Genomic DNA, 17,072 nt, shown 5'->3' with positions numbered 1-17,072 from the left:
CTCACACAACCTGCTTATTTTGTACTTACTGAATTAAAGGATTAAAATATAATCAAATAAACTTGGTATATCAAACGAAAATAAAGTGGGCTATATGTGTGTATTTTATCTTTCTCTTCTCCTACTCATATAAAACACATGCGTTTGGAACATTTCCCTTCTTGACATGGGTCTTGCCAGTGTTTTCTGTTTCTGGCAGAAAATAAACTCTGACAGGGAAGAGGCCGCCTCTCCTTTTAGGGCAACTTCTGTCTTAGTCAGCTCAGGCTGCCATAATAAAATATCATAAAATGGGTGACTTAAACAACAGAAATTTATTTTCCTACAATTCTGTGGGATGTGGGGAAGTCCAAGGCCAAGGTGCTGAGACCAATTTGGTTCCTGGCGGGGACTCTTCCCTAGGCTTGCTTTAGGTCCCTACCCGCCAGGTCCTATATATTGGCTTTTCTTCTCTGCCATCAAGGGGAGGGAAAGATCTCACTCTTCCTCTTATAAGCTTCCTATCCTATCAAATAAGACCCCACACTCATGACCTCCTTTAACCTTAATTATCCTGTAAAAACCCTATCTCCAAATTCATGCACATTGGGGATTAGAGCTCCAACATATAACCTTTGGGGGGAACACGATTCAGCACATAGCAAATGCTATCTGTAGAATACTGTACTGTGTCTTACAAATGTGCAGTTTTCCAATAAATTTGCAAGCATTTTGATCTCTTATACAGGAGTAGTTATATTTAAAAGGGAGGGGCCAATTCAGCTCAAAGCCCTCTATTTTTCTAGCGATTCCAAACACTTCAGTCTGAGATTATTATTTTCTTATTTTTAATTTTTTAAGTCTTTTGAGTGTCCTCCCTTTGTGACTCCAGCTCCTACAGCATATATTTGCTCTACTCCCTCATTTAGAAGTTAACCGTGTACTGCCTTATGACCATTGTACTGTAACTGTAATTCTGATTATTTTTTCACATATTTCTTGCCCCTCAATAGGATTCTAAGCCACTTACAGTCAACATGGCAACCTACACTGCCATAAAAATCCTTATATTAGTTTCCAGATTTAGTAATACCTTGCATGAAAGTATACAATGTTTTCTTTCTTCCTTTCAAAAAGATTAAACTTATTTTAATCCACATGTACCTAATTAAAATAAAATTCAGGAAAAGGTTTTAAATAGAAATAAGGCTGTAATAATCTTAAGATACTTACTATTTTTAAGGGGTTGATTAGTAAGAAGAACACAATTCATTCTTACAATCTTCTAGTACAACTTCTCCCACTTCAGTGTTTTATACACCAGTTTTTGTCATGGGTGACATTTCCTGAAGCAGATGCTTAGAACTGAGTTTGGAGGTTAGGGATCAATCACTCTGAAAGGAAGTGGGGCAGCAGAATGGGCTGAGGAAAAGCTGAACTGTGATTCAGGTCCAAAAAACCTTCAATCTACCCCTTTGGAAGGTTTATGTTTAATGCAGCTCATCAGAACTGTCTTGCATTTGTCTGCATGAGCCAGGCCACTGTACTTTGTGTTCCATCATTCATTGCATATGGGCTGCCTTGGGAAGGTTTAGCCTTTGTAAGAGGCAAAATTCTGTGGCCAAGGCAAACCCTGAAGGTGTTAATAGCTAGGGCAAAATTTTCTTCCTTGAAAAGGCATCTGGACAGCATATCTCTATCTCTCACAGGGAGTCCCTTTGTGCTGCTCAGACATGGGTCATATTCCTTCAGGAAGCAGCTTCTCTAGCATTCGAGCAGGCCCCTCTCTCTGGATGAATCTTTGAAGATGAAAGTTAGTTCTGCAAACAACAGTCCCTGATTTTTTTTTCCCTCCCTCTGCTATTTATTCTCAATCTCTCTTACCCTCAGGTAGCATCTCTGCTGACCTTCACAAATGATTCCAATTATTTATTTGTAAAGCAGCTCCTGGATGGTATAGTATGTGATTTACCAATGTATCCCATGCTAATGGGCCCACTTAAACATTTACTTTGTCTAAGATGAGTCCTGTGGTCTGACATCATGGTTGTATTTAAGATTTTATTTGGGCAGATTAAATATAAGCCTCTGAAAAACTGGTACTGACTTATGAAACAGTCAGAAAAGCAAACTTATACCTGACATATGTATCCATTACTATTAGAACAAATACATGGTCCTTCCAGGTTGGAACTGTTCCAACGTAGTCAAGCTGCTATCAAGTGGCTAGTTGCTCTCCTTGAGGAATATCATTACGTCGGGGTCTCAGTGTTCATCTCTGTTGCTGGCAGGTGGATACTCAGCAGCAAAATAACCAAATCAGCCTTTGTAAACAGAAGCTCATGCTTTTAAGCCCCTGAACAGCCTCAATCTCTCCAACCCTGACCACTCCATTCATATGCTTATTGGGCCAACCCTGGGGTGGGCAATGAATGAGGCTGACTGGTAAAAATGGTCAAGTCGTTCTGTCTACACAGTCACATGTTGCCTCTTCCCTGCTGAGTACTCTTTTGTGGGTATTAACACAGAGATCCCACTTCATGCTCATTCCTAGATTTGTTTTTCCACATCCCTCTAGCTTAGATCTTGTCCCCCAAATTCCAAGTCTCTTTTTTTAAGCTCCTGGTCAGCTGACCAGACCTTTTACCCCTTCCATGAGTTTATGTATACGCTAATCTCAAACCACTTCTCTTTCTACACAAGATGAAAATCAATTTCCTCACTCCAGCCCTTGAGATGTTTACCTTTACCACTGTCCTTCAAGGCCACTTCTAAGCAAGACTGCTGTGCAGCTGCCATCTGTTTTGGCTTACACTCACATACTAAGTTCACACATCTGCAAACCAAACTTAGGCTTTTTGTTCTTCTCTTACCTGATCTTAAATAATTCTTCATCTGACCATATAGATGAGCTGAGGAAGAAGCTCTGTTGCACCATTGTGACAACATGGGAGTTAGGGTTACCAGTTTGCTTGTGCCCCATTCATGACAAAAATACTTTATCCCAAATATATCAAGTGCTATTCCCATCTTATGATGCAACGCCAGGACTGCCTCACCTTATGACTTGGCGGATTTGAAGGAACTCAGCTCTTGATAAGAAATCCAGATGCATGGCCATTTACTGTCTCATCACTAGGTATTCCTTTTCCAGCAGGATGAGACAGCAAACTGGGAGTCAACATAAAATTGATATTGCTGATGACTTGGCCTCACTTTAGAACCCCAGGAATCTTCACTGGAAGACTCCTACTTGGGTCTCCATAGTTGCACGTGACATCACCACTGGTGCCTCCATTACCATAGAGTCTGGTCATATAGCCCAAACGGCACAATCTCGACCTGATGTGCAGTCTTTTCCTATTCTGGGTTTTGCTCAAAACTGGTAGCTTTTCATGCCATCAGGTGTTTGGGTTTTAGCTATATTCCTGAGTGTAGGACATGTTACCTCCAGAACCTGAAGAGGCCTCCCGGTGTTGTCCTTCCTTCTTCACAGTGGAGGTACAATGTGCAATAACTTGTCTTTTACTTGTATGAGATATTATAAAATACGCTTGAACACTAACTGACTAACAATGTTACTGATCTGGCAGGGCCCTGAATCTTCCTAAGATACATCTCCTATCTTCTGAAGATTCTGTGTTTTACTAAGGCCTCCAGAGTGCTATCCTCTTCTTGCTCCTGTGCCCCAATTAACAGAGTAGAATGATATCCATCATCCACATATTTCCCAGACAATGTCTTGACCTTGGAGTAATAGACGTGCCTTGGTTGAGCAGTTAACCTCCTCTGATTAGTCACAGATTGGCCACTGTGACTGTAAGTCCTAGTCCTGTCTACAACTTTCCCTTCCTCATTCCAAATTCAAAAGATACGAGAATCCTTATAAGCTACCAGGGAATCTGACTGTAAAATTGGCTTTCATTTGCCTGGTAGCCATTCATAACTTTCTTTTATTTTTTAGGGGGATGGGTGGTAGATACCAGTGGAGCTAAGCAATCAATAGTCATCCTATCTCATATCAATGTAGTTCCTACTTCCTCTGGTTTTCTCATACACCTGATAAATTACACCAGACATTGCATTCTTTTTCACCAATACATCATCCTGGTTCAGTATTGAAAGGAATTTAAACAATTCACTAGCATCTGGTGCTGGAAGCCCTCTGTGTTTTCCCTACCACCAATAGCAGAGTCGCCATTGCCTGCTGTGTACTAAATTACCTGGCTTCAAAATCCCATCTTATTCCTTGCTTTCTCAGACCACTCCTGGTAACAAGTTCACATGTAGGATTCTCTAGAAACAGTTCGGAAGTGGAGCTTGGTGTTTAAGGTATTATTGAGATCAACCCCATGGAAAGGAGGGAGATGAAGAAGGATTAAGCAGAGGAAAAGTCAAACTGCCATTCAAGCACAATAAAACCTTATTCAACCTCATGGAGAGCCTTGGAATTATATGCAGCAGGTCAAAGCTATCTTACCTTTGGCCAGAATGGCTAGGCATTTACACTGGCACTTCAGTAAGCTATTGGATACAGAGCCACTCCCCTCCTTACCACTGGAAGAGGCAGACCCTTGGGTAAATCTCTCTGTCGCTGAGGCAAACCCTAAAAGAGCTGATAGCTGGATCAAGAAGTCCTTCCTTACAGGGGTATCTGGATAGCACATTTCTGTGTCCACTGTAACTGTTCTGCAGGATGTTAACAGAAGTGCTGGAAAATAGTGCAATACTTTCAGACCATAATTGCTCAGTTAAAGAAATGTAAATATGTTTTTTTATTACAGAACTTCTCAGAGCCTTTTTAATACTAATATGCATTGTGGTTCCCTAGAGCCAAACGACAAATCTTTCAGATATTTTTATTCAGTTTATACCAATTGAAAAAAAATACTGTTCCATTCAGATAGTATCTTTCTTACAATGATAAAGTCTCAGGTAAAGTCCTATTCCTGAGGGACATATACACAATGAAATATATCAGATATGCAACCCTTTCCAACAACATAAATAATAGTTTCAGAGTCATAGAAATACACTAGCTCCAAATAAAGCAGTCACTCTTAGAATTTGTTTAGAGATGTAATTTTTTATTAATTAACAATTTGAGTTGACTGTACTCCATGGAATACTACACAGTCATAAAAAAGAATGAAATCACGCCCTTTGCAGCAACATGGATGCAACTGAAGACCATTATCCTAAGCAAATTAATACAGGAACAGAAAACCAAATACCACATGTTCTCACTTACAAGCGGGAGCTAAACACTGGATACTGATAAAGATAGCTACAATAGAACATTGCTAAATATTGGATACTCATAGACATAAAGATGGCAACCGGGGACTAATAGAAGGGGGAAGAAGGGAGGGGAGAAGGGGTTGAAAAACTGTTGGGAACTATGCCTACTATCTGGATGAAGGGATTATTCATATCACAAACTCCAGCATCATGCAATATACCCAGATAACAGGTAACAAACCTGCACAGGTACTCCTTGAATCTAAAGTAAAAGATAAAATTATGAAAAAACAAAAGTGGACTACTTTTAAAGGTATTGAAGTATCAATTTGAAAAACTCGCCAGTTGTTTACCAGATGAATTTGTGCTTTTTCCAAAGAAATGGGTTGGGAGGTGAGCCTGCTATACTTTTGGGAACTCATCAAAAATATTTGAGAGAGGAAAGAGGAAGTAACTAAGGTCATATGCTGACCGTCTCAATCAAGTTCAGTATTAGTTTGCATGAATGAAAAGGTCTTTTGACTATGTTTGGTCTCTGACTGTGGAAGAAGAAAAAAATGTCTTTCATTTTTTCTTATGAACATTGTTGAGACAGAAATTCATTTTTTGTTTGCTTTCACTAAGGTAGTCAAAAATATTTGCAATGAAATTTAGAAACAGTGAATAGATCTGAATTTATATAACTGTTCATGGGATCATCTGCACCTAGCAGTGTATAATTTAGTCTCTTTTGGCTCTTGTTAAGAGGAAATGCAAAAGCAGGTCACAGTGGATTTTTCACTTATTATTTACACTAAAGTACTATACCTTAGTGATGTGCTATAGTGGAAATAATATGGACATTTTTATACAATTTTACATTCTGATGCATCTAACTTGACCCTGTACAATTTACATAAAGTACTGCCTGAGTTTTACTTTCCTCATGAGTAACATTGGGATTACTTGTAAGAATTGGAGTTATTCGTAAGAAGAACTGGAGGCATCAAATATGTTAAATCCAGTACCCTACCCCGGAACAAATGGGTATATACTAAATGGTGGTGGATATTATTATGGTAAATATAAAAAATCGTGGTTAATATTTCCCCCCTCCTTTTCCCCAAATTCCATTTGATTTTAAAATCAGACCATTTAAGTAGATAGCGATTGCCTAACTCTATTGGCTTCATTATGTATATTTATATCATGTGAAGCACTACAGTGACAGTGTTCCCTTTAACAGAGATAGACCTACAGCATTTCACTGAAATGACAAATAGCTATTGCATATATGACATCAGTGAAGCTTTTAAACAAATTGCCCTCTTACAGTCTACAGAGAGAATACCATTCCTAATGGTGCAAATATTTTTTTGTTTGTAATTATTTGTGATAGAAACAGTGTAATAGAAGCTCTCATGGTACCTTCTATAATCGCTAATTAAATTATATGGTGAATACATGTGCAATTGATTTAAATGCCTTAAATTATTTTCAAGATTGTTATGAATAAATACACATATGCTTACAGATCCTAATGTGGTACTTTATTCCATTATCCTGAGTGGTTTGCTTTCTATGTGATGAAAGACATGCATGGGGGAAAGTGTGGCTGTCAAATGCCCGGTGCAGTGAGAAATAATCCAGGAAGTGCCATAACAAGGGTTACAAGCTTCTAAGAATATAAATTTTATAGTCTCATCTGTCCTTATTGCTTCTGAGATGATGTAGCTACTTATAGGAGAGAAGAAGGCAAGAAGTAACTGGGTTTGGGAGATGTCTTAGAAGACCGATGTACCCAGCACCATTTATGTAAACTATTTTCAAGTGCAGGTGTGCAGACACTACCAGCCTTGGCAGTGTTTAACTTTTCTTTAAGTATGCTTTTCTTGATGCTATTTAAAAAAATGAAAACACTGTGATTATGTCCTTCCAACTTTGAAGGAAGGGTGTTAAAATGATCTTGCCTTTATAAAATGAGAATAAGAATAGATAGTAATTTTCTGTTTTGTTTTGTAGTCAAGTCTAGCTTAAACAAAGCACTGGTAATTCTTTATCTGTTCCCCAGGTTGGCAGAGATGTTAAGGGTTTTTGAACAAAAAAATAAAAATAAAAAAGTGGAACCACTTCCGAGCTGTATAATGCTTGGTCTCCAGGACTCATTTCTTCTAAATCTCTTAAATCTTTTGAGAATATTCCTAAGGAAAAAAAAAAACAATAATTTATTCACCATTACTGTTAGCAAATCATTTTAGAAATATTGATTTTAGTTAATTTACTATTATGGATGCTGTGGAGGCTACACTGAAATAAGATGAAAGCATGACTTAGGTGAACTTGCTTCTCCAGTCCATCCACCAGGAATTGGTACTCATGTTAGTTTAAGGTCTCTGGACTTGAGCTCCTTTGAAGGAGAAACTCTGTCTTGTTGGGTTATCTTCTAATGAGAAATTAATGATTGTGTTGGTGCAAATAATTGACATTTGTATAGAACTGAAGTTTATAAAATATTTATATCTCACTGAGTATAGAAAAGAAATCTTGTGAGGCAGATTTGAATATTCCCCTTTTCAAAAGATACAATTAAAATCTCAAGACCAAAAAAAATGTTTATAAAACAGAAACAAAAAACCCATCTAGCTGGAAAGTGGCTTGAACCCAGAGTTTCCACACAAATTAAAGCATCCTTCTGTATAGCACAGCTATGTTGGTCTTCCAGTAGAAACACTTCTGTAATCCCCAGGATATGGGTTAAAAGATAATGGCTTTCTTCCCTTTTTGCCTCAAAGGTAATACGCTTTAGAAAGTTTCGGGAAGTAAGACACACCCATTTAGTCTCAGTTTGAATTCTCCTTCCTGTCTTAATATTTCTCGTGCTTCACTGTTCTTTCCATGAAACTCTTCCATCACGGGCTCACCAGCTCCACGGCAAACTGCAGCTGCCTCTGATTTCTTCTTCGTTCCTGGTGTTTGATCTATCCTGCTGAGATGCCACTGCCACCGGTTTCTTGCCATTGATGATTTCTTATCACTAGAGGGCAACACAGCAGATAACTACTGAATACTTTGGTAAAAATAACTGGATCATAATGCTCTTCATGGAATATATTTGTGAGCCTTTGTAGTTACACTAAGGAAACAATGATAGGTAACTTCACACGGTGTGACAGTGCTTTCTGTCCTATTCCTCCTTTGACCCAAGTGAGTTTGGTTCACTCATGGCTAAGTGTCTTAAAGTGGGGGACCTTGCATCCTACAAGATGACAAGATCTGTGGCTCAAAATCTCTCTGACTTTCCACATAATGTGGAGTATTACACAAATCAATCCAAGGAACATACCTGAGCGTTCCGAAACTTCCAGAGATAAACAGGCAAACAAAATACTCTGCTCGGATTCTATTCTTAAAAGATTAACACCAGGCCAATGCTAATGTATAGGACTTCAAAAAACGCTAGAAAGCTTAATGATTTAAAGCATAATTTTCAATGTTTTTTTTTTTTAAGTGCCAAGGTTTGGATGTTTCTGCAAGCAGGTTTTTGCATTTTGCACAGTCCTAAGCAGCTTGCAATTGAATCAGAGCAGACTTTAGCAAGCCATCATGAAGAATATGTATTTACCAGTTTTAAAAGCTTCCTGGAAGATTTAAGAGGGCAGGAGTATTTCAGTCACAATCCATTAACCTTATTTATCATCCATTGAAAATGTCTAACTGTGAAACCATTTTCAATATCTGCTAATGTGCCTAGAACTGATATAGCGTATCATACTTAATTTCCACACCGCATTATGTGGTTGTGTTTTGTGTTTGTGCATCCAGAGGTGGCAGATCTCACAGATTCAGCACAACTAAAGCTTAAGGTTTCCATTCTTTAACAAAGCAGGAGTCAGAGCCATGCCAGGTTTCCTGCCAATGTACCATATAGTCTGTTTCCTGCCAGTGTACCATATAGTCTCTCTGTCCCAGGAAAGGTAGTTTTGAGAAGAAAAGATGCAATGAGTTTGATTTATAAGTGTAACTTCAGCTTTAAAGGATGTACATTTGCATGTTCTCATGTTGTCTATTTCCCTTGCTACTTTTGCACAGTGTTTAATGAACATCTATTATATGTGACTGGGTGGCAGTTGGTGCAATAAGTAACATTTATTGAAAATTCACTATGTTTTAGACCCTGTGCTAAGCAGATTGTGGGCATGGTTTCATTAACTACTCACAACAACTCTATGATTTAAGTAGTGCAAGTATTATTGTCCTAATTTTACATGTGAAGGAATTAAGACTTGGTGAATTTAAGTAATGTGCCCAAGGACATTCATTATTGTAATTCAAACCCAGACTCATCTGATTGGGAAGCTCACCTCTTCTACAAAACAGGAAGAGTTGGACCAGCAAAGCATCAGACGCTCCATCAAGGTGAAACATCTGCAAGTCAGGCATCACTCCTTTGCTATCCTGGATGTTGGCCACTCTCCTGTTAAGGCACATGCCAATCAACCTGTGAGATGCCTCTGCTTGACTGAACCAAGAGAAGGCATCTCATGGCAGTGAAAATCTAAATGTACCAACCACAGGGAATAAAGTCCTACCATTAAAACGGCTCCAGTTTAGGTAGGAGATTATAGATGAGTTTGCGTTGCACAACAGAGTAGGGTGTGGGGCTGGAAAATGGCCCTCTTGGCACGTGCAGAGCTCAAGCTGTCTTGCCCTGCCCCCAACTTCAATGTCTGAGGCTTTCTAGAGTGTGATTACCTTTACCTGCAGCCAATTGGAAGGTGGGGGTAAGGAAAGCACTGGGTGTACATCTCTGTGTGGCATTTGTTATATTACAGCAGTATGTGTTCTACCCACTAGCTGTGAATGTTCTGAAGACTAGTCCACCGAATTAGTTTAAGGCAAAAAATTGCCTTAAACAAACACACTCAACAGTCTTCCTCTTAGTGACATTTTTCAAACATCTCATGACTATTTTTGCTTTGCCTTTGTTCCTGATATTTCCCATGTAAGACTTGGGATAATAAAGGGATTGGTGCAGCCAGGGATGGGAGAGAGGCATTAAAGAAAGGAAGGTACCAGCAGTGCATCTTGGGAAGCCAAGAGCCCATGCCTACTGGAGTTGGCTAAGCATCCACATTTGTCTATGGATTTCCTACCATCATGCTGTACTAATAAATACCAACTCAACTGTTTATCTGGTTAGAGCCCTCTGGGAGCAGGAGTGTCCCCTTGGCTCTCTGAGGACAAGGATCCATCTTTATTTGGAACAATATTCTGTATCCTTGGGTCTTCATCCCCTGAACCACATTAGGATCCTTGCAGAGGTGGTGGAGGTTCCCAGGAAGTGATGGAGGTGGAAGACCTGGGAGGCAGGCAAGCTGGAAAACATAACCAGTTTTCCCCTGTGCATACCTGGGCTTCACTATGCCTCCTGAGCCTGCCTTCTTGTTCTGATTTTAATCACACACAGTAGTGGATAATGCATTTCACTCCACTGGACTCACAGACGCTCAAGTGGATTATTAGTTCCATGTCTGAAAATTACTATGCTCACTGAGGTCAGCTGAGAATATGAGCTTTGCTTGCAGAGATAGTGATAAGTCATAAACAGTGAATGACATTCCCGGAGGATGTTCTCAATGCGAAGAGTAACTGTGCTGATTGTCTAGGTTCTGACATGATAATACAAAGCTGTGCTCTTCTTGTTGGTGGCAATTGGGAGGAAACAACACAAATAAGATGAGAGGTATGCTTTGCGCTGAGTTCTAACTTCCACCCCATACTTGTGCTGCTTCCTTAACTTGGACTTTTTCTAGATACCTACTCAGTATGGGGGAGAAACAGTTTTGTGGTTGACAGCTTATGCTCAAAAATCATGCGAATTTGAGTTTAAACGTCAGCTCCTACCTGTATGTGCTACTTTTTGAAGACTCAGTTTTCTTTTCTAAAACACAAATAGTTACTAAATTTACTGCCTGACACATAGAAAGTATTAAATACATATTAAAAATTATGAGCTTAGATCTTTACATTCCAACTCAACTCTATCCCCCAATGACTATTTTCTTTGCAGACCACCATCTCTTAAAGTCTATACTGGAACACATAATGATGGAATATGAACCTCAGATTCTCAGACATCTAATCTTTCCCATTCTCATGGTGAGAAAAAAGTGGGTTGAGTTATTCTGAAAATTAAAATTAGAAACTTTCACATAAATAATTTCTAGCTTCCTTTGAAAATTCAGAAACTCATAATACTGATTACTACCATTTCCACATATCAAGTAACACTAAGTCAGTAGGTGTGACCCTTCAGAGACAGGTCTGCTCTTCAGTTCACCTTAGACGCCATCACCTCTATTGTGTCATGGAAAACACAACTTAGTGGCAGTTGTCATTTTTCATCGGTTTCTTGCTGCTTTTTTTTCTTAAGAGAAGATTTCTACTTACGCAGAGCAATTTATTTTTTCATTAGCTCCCATTATTCTTTAAGATGCCTACTTGGATTTTGACTGGAATTGCATAGGTCAGTTTGGAAATAATTGATATCTTAACAGTATCTTCTAATTGACAAATATGGTGTATCTCTCTACTTTTTAAGTGGTCCTTAAAGTCTCTCAGCAATATTTTATAGTTTTCATTATAGAGGTTTTGCACATATTTTCTTGTTTGTTAAGAATCTGATATTTGATATTTGATGCTATTATAAGAACCATATTTGCCAATTGTTTATTCATTTATGTATAACATCAGATTTGCTTATTAATTTTCATAATTTTGAGACATTATTTCATATTTTCCATATGAAAGAACATATAGAAAATATATTTCTAATCTTTACCCCTTACCTTGCCTTATTATACACACTGGAATATCCAAGATAATACTGGATAAAATAGTTAAGAATGATCATTGTTGCTTTTTCCCAGTCTTAGGGAAAAACATTCAATATATCCACAGATCCCTTTTATTAAATGGAGAAAGTTCTTTTTATTTTTAATTTGCTGAAAATTTTTATCCCAAGTGAGTTTTGTAACATGCTTTTACTGCTTCTATTGAGATAATAAAAGGCTTTTTTTCTCTTTTATTCTATTAACTTAGAAAGATTAATGTTGAGTAATGATTAATATGAAATTTTTGTATTATTCATCCACTTGACAGAGCATGACATTTTACCTTTTTATATATTGTTGGATTCAATTTTCTAAGATTTTTAAGATTTTTTTTAGGTTTATAAGAGGTATTGATTTATTATAATGCTTTGACAGTTTTTGGTATAATAAAAAATATGGGTATGTATTCCTTTTTTCCTTTATCTGAAGAGTTTAAGATTCCTTTTGTTTCTTTATATGTTTGATGAAGTTTACTAATGAAATAATGTTATATTACATGGGAAGTTATAGTAACAGGAAAGATTTTGATTATGGATTCAATTTCAGTCCGAAATATAATAGTCATATTTTCTATCTCACCTTTATAAATACTAGCAAGAAGGGCTTTTAAGTAACTTTTCCATTACATCTATTTTATTAAATTTATTGAAAAAGTTATTCACAATATTTTTACCATTCTTTTCTTAGGGCTCTGAAATCTGTAGTGGATTATTTCTTTCATCTCATGGGCAATCTGTATTTTTCCTCTTTTCTTCCTGTTAAGATATGCATGGATTTGTCAATTTTGGTAATCTTTTCAAAGTACCAAATTTTATTTTTGTTGACTTTATTTTTCTACTCCATTTTTTATTCTTATCTTTATTCTGATTACTTTGATTTGAATTTCCTTTGCTTTCTTAGCTTTCTAATGTACAAATATAGGTTACTAATTTTAAACTTAATTTCTTTTTTAAAATATTCATTTATAGCTATACACACAGCTCTAAAACTGCTTAAGCTGCATCCCACAAATTGTGAAAAGCTATATTTGCATTATCATTCATTCTGAAAATTTTTCTGACTTCCCAAGTGATTTATTCTTTGACTCATGAGTTATTTAGATGTGTTTTGATTGGGTGCGGTGGCTCACGCCTGTAATCCCAGCACTTTGGGAAGCCAAGGTGGGCGCATCACAGGGTCAGGAGATGGAAATCATCCAGGCCAATATGGTGAATCTATGATTATAGATTGACTTATTTCTTCCATTAGTTTTGTCCACTTTTGCTTTAAAAATTTTGAAGTTCTGTTTTTAGTTACATACAAATGTATAATTATTTTGTCTTTTCATTGAATTAGCCTGTTTATCATTATGAAGTGGCCATATTTATGTGTAATATTCTTTTTCTTTCTTGTGCTATTATATGGCATATTATATTCCAAAATTTTTCAGATAATCTCTGTCATTATATTTAAGGTGCTTCACTTTTATATGTGTGGGCTTTGCTATTTTATCTAGTCTGGCAATATCTAACTTTAATTGGAGTATTTAGTTTACTACATTTAATGTAATATTGATATGGTCAGATTTAAGTGTAACAATTTGATAGTTTTTCTATCCATGTCATTCTTTTTACCCTATTTTGCACTATTTACAGGTGTCTTTGGGTTAAGCATCCATTGTATTCCATTTTATTTCCCATGTTGGCTTTGTAGTTTTTAGTTATATCTCTTTTTATTACTTTTTAGTGATCGTATTCTTATCAAAGTCTACATATAATTAATATCGTAGCCAGTTTATATTTTACTCTTTTCAACTCATCTTTATACTTGGTGATATGGTTTGGCTGTGTCCCCACCCAAATCTCAACTTGAATTGTATCTCCCAGAATTTTCATGTGTTATGGGAGGGACGAAGAGAGAGGTAATTCAATCATGGGGGCCAGTCTTTCCCACACTATTCTCATGATAGTGAGTAAGTGTCGTGAGATCTGATGGGTTTATCAGGAGTTTCCACTTTTGCTTCTTCCTCATTTTTCTCTTGCTGTACCATGTAAGAAGTGCCTTTCACCTCCCACCATTATTCTTAGGCCTTGCTAGCCACAAAGAACTGTAAGTCCAATTACACCTCTTTTGTTCCTAGTTTTGAGTATATCTTTATCAGCAGCATGAAAATAAACTAATACAATAAATTGGTACCTGGAGAGTGGGGTGTTGCTGAAAAGATACCTGAAAATGTAAAAGCAACTTTGGAACTGGTAATAGGTAGAGATTGGGTAATAGGCACAGTTTGGAGGGCTCAGAATAAGACAGGAAAATGTGGGAAAGTTTGGAACTTCCTAGAGACTTGTTGAATGGCTTTGCCAAAAATGCTGATAGGAATATGGACAATAAGGTCCAGGCAGAGGTGGTCTCAGATGGAGATGAGGAGCTTCTTGGGAACTGAAGCAAAGGTGACTCTTGTTACGTTTTAGCAAAGAGATTGGCGGCATTTTGCCCCTGCCCTAGAGATTTGTAGAACTTTGAATTTGAGGGAGATAATTTAGGTTATCTGGTGGAAGAAATTTCTAAGCAGCAAAACATTCAAGATGTGACTTGGGTGCTGTTAAAGACATTCAGTTTTATAAGGGAAACAGAGCATAAAAGTTTAGAAAATGTGCAGCCTGACTATGTGATAGAAAAGAAAAACCCATTTTCTGAGGAGAAATTCAAGCTGGCTGCAGAAATTTGCATAAGTACCAAGGAGCCTAGTGTTAATTCCCAAGACCATAGGGAAAATATCTCCAGCCCATAACAGAGACCTTCACAGGAGCCCCTCCCATCACAGGCCTGGAGGCCCAGGAGAAAAAAGTGATTTCATGGGCTGGGCCCAGGGTCCCCAGGCTGTGTGCAGCATAGGGACTTGGTGTCCTGTGTCCCAGCATCTCCATCCATGACAGAAAGTGGCCAATGTACAGCTCAGGCTGTTGTTTTAGAGTATGGAAGCCCTAAGCCTTGGTGGCTTACCTGTGGTGTTGGGCCTACAGGTGCACAGGAGTCAAGAATTCAGGTTTGGGAACCTCTGCCTAGATTTGAGAAGATACATTGAAACTTCTGGTTGCCCAGGCAAAAGTTTGCTGGAGGAGCAGGGCCCTCATGGAGAACCTCTGCCAGGGCAGTGCAGAAGGGAAATGTAGGCTCGGAGCCCTCACACAGAGTCCCTACTGGAACACAGTATAGTGGAGCTATGAAAAGAAGGCCACCATCCTCCAGACCCCAGAATGGTATATCCACCAACAATTGTACCATGCACCTGGAAAAGCCACAGACACTCAATGCCAGCCTGTGAAAGCAGCTGGGAGGGAGGCTGTATCCTGCAAAGCCACAGGGGCAGAGCTGCTGAAGACCATGGGAACCCACCTCTTATATCAGTGTGACCTGGATGTGAGACATGGAGTCAAAGGAGATAATTGTGAAGTTTTAAAATTTGACTGCCCTGCTGGATTTCAGACTTACATGGGGACTGTAACCCCTTTGTTTTGGCCCATTTCTCTCATTTGGAATGGCTGTGTATACCCAATACCTGTACCCACATTGTATCTAGGAAGTAACTAGCTTGCATTTGATTTTACAAACTCATAGGCAGAAGGGACTTGCCTTGTCTCAGATGAGACTTTGGACTGTGGACTTTTGGGTTAATGCTGAAATGAGTTAAAACTTTGGGGGTCTGTTGGGGAGGCATGATTGGTTTTGAAATGTGAGGACAAGAGATTTGGAGGGGCCAGGGATGGAATGATACGATATGGTTTGGCTATGCCCCACCCAAATCTCAACTTGAGGAGTATTGAGCTGCTGCTATTTTTGTTTTGTTTTGGGGGCCAGGGAGTTAATAGTTTGGCAACTATGATCCTGTTGAGATTTGGTTTTAAGTTTCATTAGAGTTGCCCTTATTCTAGGGTATTCTTACTGCAAAGGTATGTACTTTCTAGTGTCTTAGATAAAAGACTGGATCTTTACAGGATTTTGCCATTCTGACTGGGCTAGAGCACCTATTTGTGCCAGCATTGTGTGACCCTTGGTATCATTATTTCACTTTTCCACTCCATGGTGGCTGTTCTCTGCTGGTAGTCAAGGGTTCTCACCCCATACATATGCAGCCCAAGCCTTCACTAAGGTCCTACAGGAAACTCCACACAGATTTCTATGGTCCCCCATATGTAGAATTCTGTCCTTTCCTATATCCTGCCTAGAAAGTTCCATGGGCTTCAGCACTCCCCAGTTCCATCTCTACCTTCTCACCTCAGGAATAGCACTCATTATGCTTTTGCTTGGACTCTATCTCTTGCCAGATTCAGGAAACCAGCCCCAATCAGAGAGCCATGGTGAATGTGAGGCACATTTTGTGTGATGTTTTTTCTCTCAGGAATTGCAGTTGTTCCTAATACCAATGTCAGTCTCATATATTTTGTCCAGTGTTATAGTTTACGGCAGGAGGTCAACTCCAGAACCAGTTACATTGTGTAGGAAACCTTGTACATTTTATTTTTTCTTTTTTGCTGAAACTCATATAGTATAAATTTTTTGGAATTTCTGTATTTTACAGCACAAATTTGTAGCCAGGCTAGAAAGAGTAAGTACAATTTTGTGTGAAGTCACACTTTTTGTGTATCACACTAACTATAATAATTTTAAAAACCTTTAGGAAAGACTGAATTGTCTTTTTATTCTCCCAACAGAAAATCATTAAAAACTCATTATCTAATGAACAAGTAAAAGGTGTGAAGTGAAAATGTACAGGAAAAAGTTTCTGTAGAGCTGTTTTTGGAACTTAATAAGAATATTCTGTTTTTTTTTTTTTCTAAAATTATAAATTTTGTGCTACTGGTTAGTTTTTAAAAGTTGCATTCTTTTCATTCATGAGAGCCCATAAGATTGTATATGTTTCATGCCCACAAAACCTAAATTTCAGAAGTCTGAAGTATCCTGTAATGATATAAGTAAATTGCTAGAGATCAAGACAACAAT

The 17,072-nt window shown here is 38.1% G+C and overlaps 1 protein-coding gene across 6 annotated transcripts in view; it reads right to left on the bottom strand.

Annotated features, from left to right (window-relative positions):
* Positions 1-5,143: 5,143 nt before the first annotated feature.
* LOC105726151 (uncharacterized) overlaps positions 5,144-17,072 on the bottom strand; it is a 532,480-nt gene continuing 520,551 nt past the window's right edge. For 4 of the 6 annotated variants that reach the window (XM_064364281.1, XM_064364283.1, XM_064364284.1 and 1 more), the window contains 2 exons: positions 8,030-8,233; positions 5,144-7,400 (listed from right to left, as the gene is read on the bottom strand). In XM_064364281.1, coding sequence (XP_064220351.1) covers positions 7,256-7,400; positions 8,030-8,233 — 349 coding nt within the window. In that variant the 3' untranslated portion in view covers positions 5,144-7,255. Of the gene's footprint in view, positions 7,401-7,492; positions 8,234-17,072 lie in introns of those variants that run through there. The other 2 variants (XM_012465467.2, XR_010337995.1) reach the window with 2 other exon arrangements.

The sequence above is a fragment of the Aotus nancymaae genome, unplaced genomic scaffold, assembly GCF_030222135.1.
Source record: "Aotus nancymaae isolate 86718 unplaced genomic scaffold, 86718_ANA_hifiasm-v0.15.2.pri h1tg000057l, whole genome shotgun sequence".
Classification (NCBI taxonomy): domain Eukaryota; kingdom Metazoa; phylum Chordata; class Mammalia; order Primates; family Aotidae; genus Aotus; species Aotus nancymaae.
This window is presented reverse-complemented; position numbering and strand designations above follow the sequence as displayed.